Source organism: Anguilla anguilla, chromosome 8 (assembly GCF_013347855.1).
Source record: "Anguilla anguilla isolate fAngAng1 chromosome 8, fAngAng1.pri, whole genome shotgun sequence".
NCBI classification, from domain to species: Eukaryota; Metazoa; Chordata; class Actinopteri; order Anguilliformes; family Anguillidae; genus Anguilla; species Anguilla anguilla.
The window spans coordinates 31,112,107-31,123,449 of record NC_049208.1 but is presented as its reverse complement, the minus strand read 5'-3'; the positions used below and the strand labels follow the sequence as shown (position 1 = coordinate 31,123,449).

The following is an 11,343-nucleotide window of genomic DNA, read 5'->3' as shown; positions in this document are numbered from 1 at the left end:
AGGCTAGATGATATATTCCCATGCTTAGCTATTTTTTTACTCCTTCTAATTCTTGCATAAGCTTTTACACTGGTAGCCAATGGGAATTTATAATTTTGAATCCCCTGTCATTCCTGTTGACACATTGTAGCATGTCAGACAAAGTGATTTTGCGGCGAAATGGTAGGTTATTGCAATGATCTTTGATCACCCATTGAGCTATCAGAGAAGTAACCGTTGGAGTTTCTGGGAGGAGTAACGCGAATTTATCGCGTTACCCCCCTGCAAAACAGAAACACGTTTACTCTAAAATGTAGGATATATGGGTGCTTATCGTGTCTGTTTGCATCCCCCATCAGTGGCATACCCTCATTAACAATTTACAGCCGTAAGAGTCCATAGCTTTCCTGTTTCCGGAGGTTCCCGGAGACCCCCGATCCCCCCCTCTTCCCCCCTTCTTCACCGACTTCCCTTTTCGGCTCCACTCGGGAGAGCCGCCGGCCGGCGCTGTTAATTTGTACTATCCAAGATGGAGGTTTACTGCTGCTCTTAGCATCGAGGTGTGATCCTGTCTGTGCGTGTGTCACAGTATACGCGATACAGCCAAGGGGAATAATTTTCTTCGAGTTCTTGACACATAAAAAGAAAAAAACTGTTTACTGGGATTTTCGATTGCAACCTGAATACCAGCCATGAGCTCTGGGGAAGGAGCAGAGGAGACGGCAAAGGACGCGGCCGACATATCGGCGTTCTTCAAATCCGGTAAGGGAGAAAAGGGACGAGCTGAGCGTAGCTACAGTGCCGCTGTCGTCAGTGTTGAAATACCGCAAAGGGGGACATTGTTCCCAGGCAGTCTACAATATGCATACATTGGGTGGGTGGGGGAGGTAAACCCATTAAACAGACAACGGATCTGCAATTATTTAACGTATAATGTTAGCAATATGTAACTTAGTTGAAACAACAGTGGATGAGATCATAAGAAATTATAGGCTAGTGATTTAGTCGGCCGCCAGGGAGGAAAATGCCACAATTCTTGATGGAATATAGCTAATGTTAAGTATCTTGCTAGCTGTTGGAACCATCGTCTAAGCAGGGCGCAGCAATTTTGCTGCTACTACCTAGCTTGCGTAGTCTATCTCGTTACCTAGCTGGATAATTAGGCTACTAGCTTACTGAAATAAGCAAACTACTAAGGGTTTAATAACCTACATTAACGTGCAGATATAACGTCTAGCTAACTAGTAATAAAATCAACATGGGCGTAAAATCACAGTTCTGATTCGCAGTCATTCAAGAAACTAAGTCTGCAAAATATAGAGCTAAATCAATTTGGGGGTGTAACTAGCAAACAGAAACGACGGGAAATTCAATGTAACGCAGCTAATGTGTTCGCGACATATCTGATCACCATTTGTAAATGTTTAGCTCACTTGCTATTTTGTTATTGAGTCCATTTTGATAGCGCTTGTTAGCCATATAAACAATACAGTGTTCTGGTTCCACAAGTTAGAAAAATCACGAGATATTTGCAAATTAGCAACCGTTTCATTCGCATTTGAGATACTGCATATATCTAACTAGTTAATCCAACGTTCATTATTTGCCTATTAGTTTGCAAATATAGTCCAGCCAATCCGTTATGGTCGCTAGCTAACTTTGCTGTCTGAGCATGGCTGTTTGCGAACTGGCTAGCTAGTAACATTGGGCAGCTAGCTGGTGGTAGCTGGCCTGCTAGTGCTAACCAGCGAAGTGCTTTGTGTAGATAAGATAGCAAGCCAGTTAGCTTTTGGTACGTTTAAATTTGGGAGGCTAATTTTAAGCGGAGCTATACATATATGGCTATAACTACAATTTGTGGAATGGTAGAAATTGTACCTAGGCTGGCTAAGCATGTTGGCAACGGTGTAGATGGCTAGGTAGCCTAACTACCTGCCCGTTTAAATCTGAGACGACAGATGCATTTTAAAGCATCGCTTGGCCTCTTTGCTTTATCAGTTCACAGGCGTAGCTTCGGTATCGCTGCTATATACATGCGTCTCAGATAGGCCTTAAATGTCAACAGCTACCGTTAGGTTGCAAGTTAACTAGCCAAATTGTTACTTGTGCTTGCTAACGGTTGTTTGTTGTTTAGCGACCAGGCCAGCCATCCTACTACTAGCTAGATACTTGGTAGACATTTTAAAGCTTGAACATGGATATGAAAATACACGTTTGTGTTAGACTAGATGGATATTAGCATAATGTGCAATAAATCTGTCTTAATAGAGCAAAATGTTTTGGTATCCAGCAGGCTGTTATGTTTTCATTAATTTGCAAACTGACGCTTGCTTGTATCTAGAAAGCAAAGTACAAGAGTGGGACTGAGGAGTCTTTCGAAATCTGTGCTCTTGAGATTTATAACGTTAGTCTAGTCTACATGCGTTTTATACACGCTGACTCGTTTATCCGCTGTCTCTATTTGCAGTTAGCACCATTTAAGGCTTTGCTGTAGCATAATTGGAATGTAGCTGACTTTTTATTGAAGCATGGATGGGGTAGCTAGTTGCTAGCCAAGTCAGCAGGCTCAGATATCAATCGATAATGTGAATAGATACCATTTAACGCTAGCCTACATACTACTGTTCCATTTTTTACGGAACCACGAGGCATACTTGAGGGGCAAGGATGTGAATTGCAGTATTTGAGGTGGACATTCCCACCCAGCTACCTCAGTCTCTGCAGTGCTAGGCCTTAAATAATAACGTTAAATACAAATGCAATTTTTCAATTTTTAATACATTTTTGTATAACGGAGGTGAATTTGTAACGTGAATATTTATTCCATTTTAAATACCAGTATCTTCTCTTTTCTTGTTTGTACAATCTAGATTAAAAAGGCCTGGTTTTGAGTGACGTAATCCTGTTATCTGGAGGTGTGAATGTTTCTTCTATTAAGCCAAACCAAGCCTACTAGCGCTGCAGCACAAATCAGGATTTTGTAAACGCCTTTGTACCCGCCCAAGGCTAATATTTACAGAGAGCTACATGAAGTTGACGCAAATTATACTTCAAAATGCATCTATTTGACGTTTTGCAGTACACACAGTTTACCCACAAGCGAACTAAAATTGATGAGTGCGTCTGTAGCTATGGTACAAAGGTACAGTTCGGGGGTTGTGCTCAGAAATTCATAAAATAGTTTTAAGACTTTATGGCGCGATAAATTCTCATACATAGCATTTACATTTATTCATGTGTGTATTATAATCAAACCTTTTTAAAACAGTCTGAAATTCAGTGTTTTCATAAACTATTGTATATGTAACCATTTGAATTAAGGTCCCCCTTAACCTTTAATAAATCTTCTTATTGCTAATTTAGCTATATGGAATGTGGCAGCCACTGATTTGCTTACATCTCTAGTGCAACACGTAAGAGGAAAAAAAAGGAAAATTACCCAATTGATGACATACTGACCTTCCAGATGTTTGCACATGGACAAATTATGTTGTATCCAAGGTAACGGTAACAATAAATTGCGCTGCACCATTGTCTTATTGATTTCTTAAGGGAAAAAGATGGTTTGTGGTGGCATTGTTGTGGTCACATGGACCACTCTGTGCGCTTCCGTGCTGCGTGTGTTGAAAATAATAAACCACAAGAGGAAGCACTGCTGTTGCATTGCTGGGCTCTGTAGAGATTTTCATCTCCAGTGGCTTTCAATTGGAAATACCAATAACAGACCAGTAGCAATTGACTGCAATGACAATGAGAGATCAGCAAGAGGCATCTCATGCATAGTAATCTCGCTGCTGTCAGGGGAGTTCCCAGAAACAAGTCTTCTCCCACTTGCTTTGTTTAGTATTTTTGGTTGGGCATCAGCATCCCTGATGCAAGAGTTTGGATACAGTCATTGCAACCCAGTTGTGGTCTTGTTTGTTTGCTGTCTTTAGCCAGCTATCATCTTCATTAGGCGGAGGTGCTGTCTGAAGTTTAGACATTTGCTTTTATTTGCTTCCTTGTGGGGAAATAATTTTTGCATTTTCCAAATTTGTTTGTTCTTTATTAATTTATTAATTGGTGGTGCTGCAACACAAAAAAGGTTTGGGGGTTTCACTTGAATGTGTGTTGTCAGAAAGCAAGATGGTCAGAGATGACTGAATACTGCATGGTTTTATGTGTGCGTGTGTGTTGGGGGTGGGGGAAGGGGGCAGATGGGGGGATGATCTTTAAATAAAGATACAGTTAACGGTTATCAAACCTTCAGGCTACTGCACAGTTTTAAAATTGCCTCCAGTCCCATTGCTCCGAGCCCTTTGCTGTAACTTGGATGGGTTTTTTCCCTTTCTTTCTGTGTGGCCATGTGGGCTGGCAGTGTAGTATAATGGTTAGGGAACTGGGCTTATAACTCAAAGGTTTTGGGTTCAATTCCTAGCTGAGGCACTTCATCTGAACTGCTTCTGTAAAATATCCAGCTGTTTAAATGAATTGTACATAAAGAATGTAAACTGTGTAAGTCCCTCTGAATTGGAGCATCTGCTAAATTTCAGAATGTAGTGTTTGAACTTGCAGGAGCCTACAGGCTATGAATTTCTTCCCTTTGTTCTTTTTTCCTTATGATTTTATCATTGATTTCTTCTTTTTTACCTGTTGGATGCCACCAATGGCAACATGAGCTATGCAAGAAATATCAGCCTTACTAAATGCACCAGCACTTGCTGAAGGGTGAGCATGCTGTTGCCCAGTCAGTTGTAGTAGTAATGTGAGATCTGCATAAACTGTGCTGTTTATGTACCAAACTCCCTTCTGCAGCATTCCCCACCAGTTTCCTCTCAGGCAGGGTAACATTGTCTTTTTTTTTTTTTTTGCAATGTAAGGCACTGGTTCCATATTGAAAAATGTCCTTATGCTTTCACAGGCATTTCATGTTTCAGTGTCTGTGCATGATGTTCCCTGTCTAATCTATGCATGATGCACTTAATTTCCATTCCCTGAACTGTTTTTTTTTTCTTTCATCTGTATGCAGGTGACTGCCTTGAACCATTTAGTCCATTTACTATTTGTAGGGTTCTACAGGCTATGAGTTTCTCGCCGTTATTTTTTCTCTGTGATTTGTTCCTATCGTTTTAACTTAATCTTAAAGATGAAATAAGCAGCCGTTTCTGCACTTCTTGTTCCTCAATTTCCCCTAGTTCATTTCAGCTTGCCTTTGAGATAGTTGGTGGAACGCTGGATGGGAAGTTGGAGAAACGCTGGATGGGAATTGTATTACAATGGCCGTTTTTGCAGAGCACAACAGAATTGTAAAAAATGTTTGATATGGTCTAGCTGATATTTGTTGGAGCTGTATCTCAACCGGTAGCATGTGGGTTTTGAGTGGCAGCACTCTTATTTTAGGTTAAAGAACGCAGGCAGAATTAAAACCACTGCAACTCTGGTGGGATGAGGCCGATCGTGTCCTGGCTCTATGGCCTTGCATTCGCTGTAAGTTAATGTAGCCTAGGCTTGAACCTGTGGGCTAACCAGTCCCTTAACTCACAGAGCCAATCAGGAGCTAGAAAAAACCCTATCTGCATCCTTGCTTCAGCTTCTACGGTTTAGTACATTGGCTCACGATACAAAAAATGCAGTGGTGTCAGTTTCTGCCCAACAACAAGTGAATGTGTTTTCTCATAGACTGAGATTTTTTCTCTCTCGGTCTTTACAGACACATTTGGGAATTCTGGCTAGCGGACACGTCTCCTTTCAGAGGGGAGATTTTTTTCTGGCGTGCAGTCATCGCGGTCCGCGTCGAGAGTTCACGACTCTGTCACCATTCAGGGCGCCTCTCGTGAACGGCTTTTACCGATTGTGATGACTCCGTCTGTGTCAGGGAAAGGTCGCGATGACCTACATTTTCACAGCTTCGGCACATGCAATTTATGTCCTTCAGCGGGCTGCAGGTAGAGCAGGATCCTTATGAAGAAAGCTCTGCTGAGCAACCTCCTTTTACAGGGTCCAGAACAGATGTCTTTGCCAGAAAAGCTTTAGCTGTGTTAAAGTTTCTTTTTTTAAATTTATGTATTTACCATTTTTTCAGTACGAATGGGGCCTTCCTGTGGTTCGTGACCCATCTATTCCAAACGCATTAGACATATTTGGGGAAACTGGTTAAGAACCCTGCTTTGGGTTATGTACAGCTAGCTCCCTTTTTTAAAAGGGATGTTCATTGTTGTGAACATGATTTTTAAGATTTATTTTAAAGATAAAGATAATTTAATTCTTGAGGTTTTGTGGCCAGGTTTTGGCATTCTTCACTTTCTTCTGATTGGTCCAGTGGTTTCATGCAGGTCTAGCACTGACGCATGTTGCGGTTCTTGGCTGCGACTCCCCTAGCTTCCAATGTAGGTGTCATTGTGCATTTGGGGGCTAGGATTTTCAGAGCTTTCGATGTTCCATTCTTAATCACAGTCCTTGCTTGCAGGAATCTCACTATTTCATTGGCCCTTTAATAATCAGCTATTAAGATTTCATATGCATGCGTGAGAATGATGAACCAGGAATGGCAGGCAGTATTTATAATGTGGAGCCGTGTGTGGGTCCTAAGGAAAGGTGATAAGCAGGCACAAACCATGCATTGAAAATTCAATTAACTTGTGCCACAATACTCAACTGGCTATCAAGTGCAAAAAAAACATCATTCAGTAAAGCCATTATGTACAATTCATGACAGGGCATGATTTGTTACTGTGAGCTAAAACTGATCTGGAACATGGTTAAATGACCTCACGGATGCTTTGGGTTGTCACAGTATCGGAGCCTAGACCATGGAGTTGTTTTAATTGACAGCATTAATGACAAAACATTTACTTTATCAGCAGTATAAGCATGTCTGCATTTTGCATTTAGCCTTTTCAATAGTAAATGCCACATGATTCACAATTTTTTTTTAATTCTAATATTTTGTAATTTGAAAGTCCCAAATGGATGAATGCATAAATGTAGGCTATGTGTAGACTGTAGAATTGGCATGCACCAAATTATGTGGTTATGAAACTAGTTAACTCGAAATATAGGCTACCTTTTACAATTAAACCTTGCTAATGAGTAGGCTATATGCCTGTGACTCATGCAAGAATGAAATATAGGCTTATAAACTGTGTGTGACAATAATTGCTTTTCAATTCTGTGTAAAATATCATAAAATACAATATCATTTTGGGAATGTGGAAATAAGCTGGCTGAGATGCCAAATTAAATGTTTGGTTCTTAGACTTACCATAATGCAAAACATCCATTCAGTCCGATCACTCTATTTGCAGTAGTGGTAGCAAAATTGATGGTAGAAATCTGGGAGCCAAAATGAGAATGAAACGCTTGCAAATTAGGTGTTTAGACCAGCATTACTGTGCCATCATTTAATAGGTTGTTTCATCCATAAGTGATACCAGTTTTTGTGTTACTTGGCCCAGTTTAACACATGTTGACGCATTTTGATGGGATAATATCTCTGGCCTTTTAATAGGTAAGTATAGGGCCTGGCAGATATGCCGTTCCATCGATTCAACTCGCCAGAACGACTTCAGACATAAACACTCCAAAATGATTCTTCCTGTTTTCCTTTGGATGAGGCTACTACTTATTTCATATTTTATTAAAAGCTTGAGTTTAGAAGTACAACATTTAGTTGAATGCATGCATGGAGGTTCCAAGTTTTTAAGAGCAATTTTCAATAGCTTAACCCCTTTAGGTTAGTGTCAGTTTAAAGGTGGTACCCTTTGGTATACTGGCTCTTGGTGGGCCTTCACTTGCTGCCTTCATCTCATCATATTATATCAGGGGCCCTGATATAAGCCTCTAATATGACTGCAGATTGGTGTTTCTCTGAAGGCACTGTTAGGGAAAATGGCATCATCATCCTCCTCCTCCTCCTCCTGCTCCGTGTAAGCAGTGACTGAGAAGTGGGAATTGGTACTGCTTCAGAACACAGTGCAGTATCGGGGAAAGCCAGGCCTGACCAGCCCGGGGCCCCAATTTATGATATCCAGACATATTTAAACCAGATGCAAGGAAATGACTTTTACAAATAAGTACCCAAATCTGTTTCTCCTGTAAATGCCCACACATAAATCATTTATCATAAGAGAGAAGATGAAGGAAGATAACTGCAGAAATAGAGAAGGACCCAGAGCCTAGGCTACATTGGAAGACGCTGCCCCGGAGGTAAAGCCAAACCGATGGCAGTGTTTGGCAGGGAGGGACCTCTTTTAAAAGCCTGTACTTCTGTACCACTGTACATAAGGATGAGTCACTAGTGGGGAAGAAAATAGCCTTTTTGGTTTGTGTAGTGGTCCCACAACAAATGATCATTTTAGCAACAGATCATATGAATTGTGTCATTTATTGGATTAAAGTAATATTCAGTATTAGGCTACTTCAACTTTGTGGAAGATGTATGACCGTTGTTCCAGCATTGTTTAGGTGGGGAAAGGTTAACCAAAATGGCCAATTAATTACGGTTTCTTTTCAAACTTTGTTGATTTATTACATAACTGTCCTCTCAAAGCATTTTGAAATGAGCATTTTCTTTTCCATTTTTATGTAACCAGCCTCGTTAAAACAAAAAAAAACAGTCAACAGCAAACTGGAATGGATTTTATACAGCAAAGCCATTTAAATGGTTCAATATTGGAACCAGTCCGTCTTTTTAATGCATGCAACTGTTGAGCTAATGTGATTTTTTTTGGGGTTAAAGAAATGCTTGTTTTAAGCATTAAATAACGATATTTAAAATGAATATTCCCCTGCGCTTTGCATCTTCTTAAAGAGGGCATTGTGCCTAGCTGGCGAATAAACCTGATGCTCCCCGATGTAGGAGGACTGTGTCTCTTTCAGTTCATTGGGTTCTGATGTGGAAAACCAGAGCCAAAATGGAGATGAGACACAGCTGTGATGAAACCCATGTAAATTTGTAAAATGGATGGGCACAGCACTGTATTGATTATGTAAGACGGTGTAAATGATTGAGGGTTACAGCAATCACTGTTAATTACAGAAATCTGTGTGCTTTTGAAGGGAGAGAGCATAGATCTGAGGCTGCTCTATCAATCAAGATGTCAGATTACATTGCGTGACTATCAGCATGTGCATGACTTGGGGGGGGGGGGGGGGGGGGGGGACTCATTAGGAGGGGCGGGGGGAAGGGGGGGTCAAAGGTCACACCATAATTTCTTTAAAAGGATCTTTCTATTTTTAAATGTTAACGTGTTGGATGAGACCAGATGATGCGGTGAATGTGGTGGCGATCTCGAGGGAGCGTGTCACGGGACACGCGATGCCGTGTGAATGAATGAATGGAGCCACTCACTCTCACGGGTCAGCTGACCTCCGCGGTCGGCTGCGTTACTCAGCGGGCTGAACGGCGCGGTTATAAGGGCGATGGCGGAAGGGCGGGCATGACCGGCCCGTCCGCGGGCTCACGGGGTCGCGGGGAGAGGGACGTGGTCGGTGGTGAGGGCTGAGATCTGGAACCTGGTGACGTTCAGCTCTGATGTCATTGCTGTGTGAAAGGCCCGCTGTAAAGCTCGGGGACCGGTTTCAGAAAGCACTGTGACCGTTTCCTGAAGCTCACAGGAGCGCGAGGAGGAGCTGCGGACTGAGAAAGGGGGCGTGTGCGCGTGCAGCCCTTTAGCACGGCTCCGCCTGGTTCCGTCGCGGTGCCGCGCAGAAGCTCCTCACGCGTCCGCGCGGCCCCCTGCGGCGCGCTAATCTTAGCCGCCGGCGTGACGGAGTCGCGAGGGTCTCGCGATAAACGCGGCGGGGAGCCGCCGAGGAGGCTCGCGGTCCGAATCGGTCCTCCTGCGTCAGCCGCGCTCTTGACCCCGGCTCCTCTCGCCTCCTCCTCTCGCCTCGCTCCCGTTCCTGCGTCGCAGAACATACCTCAGCGGCAGACTGTGCGTGTCAGATGACAGCCCCTGTGCAATGCTGCTCTATCGCGGTGTTTCCTTCCCATGAATCTGTCAGTGTCTGCTTCTAATGTCATGAGCGCAGTTATTAGTGGAGAGAGCAGATTGGACTAGGGTGCATATTTTACTCACCACTTAAGTTGCATCATTGGTAGAATGTACACACGTTTTTTTTTGTCATGGGGTCAGAGCATTACCCAATGTTTTTGCTTTACATTGGAACTCTGTACGTGGTGAAGTCTGAGCATGGGGTGTGGGTCAGAGTGGAACCACATTAGTCTAATTGGTATTTCAGCTGGGTCATAAGAAATTGTTCCCAGTGGTATTTCTGGGCAGTTCCTTTAAAGAGCATAAACATATTGTATGCTCATCCCAATTTAGAACACTGATGAGCAAAAGCTTGTCATTTGGAAAAGAATGCAGCGCACGCACGGAAGAGGGAACGGGGAAGAATGTCTTGGGCTGGGATGCCAGCGAACTGCTGTGCACTTTGACCTTATGAACTCGTGTGTATGTGTGTGTCTGTGTGTGCGCGTGCATGTGTGTGTATTTATTTATTGTCCAGTACTTGCACAACATTTGTTAGGTGATCACCGTTTTTAAGTGAACATCATGCACCAAATGGGAAATGGCAGAGCATTTGGTGAAATGCTTTACTGAAATCAAGGACTAAGCACAATCGGAACAGGAAGAATACATTTTTATTGACCTTAAAGGGTAACGTTACTGAAAGTCAAATTTACTGTAGCAGGTATCCATATGGAAAACCTCTATGTCTGTTTTTGTAACTAAGAACACAATGCATGTGAATACCTTTTATGGTTTCATAAGAATTTTTTTTATCCGTCCTTGCTGTGATTCTCAGAATTAATTATAAGCTAAAATTAGAAATGAAGAGTTCTTGATAAAAAGAGCCGTTGGTAAAGAGATGTAAAACCCTCCAAGAGGTTTTTGCTAGCCTACCAACTCAAAATGAGGATAGAAATTGTTGCGCTTTACAAACATATAGGCTAGCTAATGAAATTAACTTGAGTTATTTTTTATTGTGGACCGATAAAAAATTCAAAATGGAGGAACATGTTGTTGGCACACTGTTTTCAAAAAAGGACAGCATGGACAGAATAACTTCTGTCCAGAATACAGCCAGCCAGTGGCTGGCTATTACAGTGATGACTGACAAGCATTTTAGCCAATGAAATAATTTCAATCGGTGTCTATTTTGTTAGGCTTGCATAAATGGACATGTACTGTTTCTCCTGTATAAACAAACCAGAACTTTTTCACGCACACTGAGAACGTTACGCACCGGCAAAAAAAGTTCTTGATGTAAACCTAAAAAGGTTGTGGTTTTACAACAAAGATTTATTTGGCAACTTCTGAGTCTAAACGGAAGACTGAGCATTTGAATGCATTGGAAGAAATCACTGATCTGAGTGAA

At 42.1% G+C, this 11,343-nt stretch overlaps 1 protein-coding gene across 3 annotated transcripts in view; it reads left to right on the top strand.

The window, feature by feature from the left end:
- Window positions 1-439: 439 nt before the first annotated feature.
- The window catches only part of trioa (trio Rho guanine nucleotide exchange factor a), a 129,334-nt gene continuing 118,430 nt past the window's right edge, over window positions 440-11,343 (top strand). For 2 of the 3 annotated variants that reach the window (XM_035427916.1, XM_035427917.1), the window contains exon 1: window positions 443-741. In XM_035427916.1, coding sequence (XP_035283807.1) covers window positions 672-741 — 70 coding nt within the window. In that variant the 5' untranslated portion in view covers window positions 443-671. Of the gene's footprint in view, window positions 742-11,343 lie in introns of all 3 variants that reach the window. The other variant, XM_035427918.1, reaches the window with a different exon arrangement.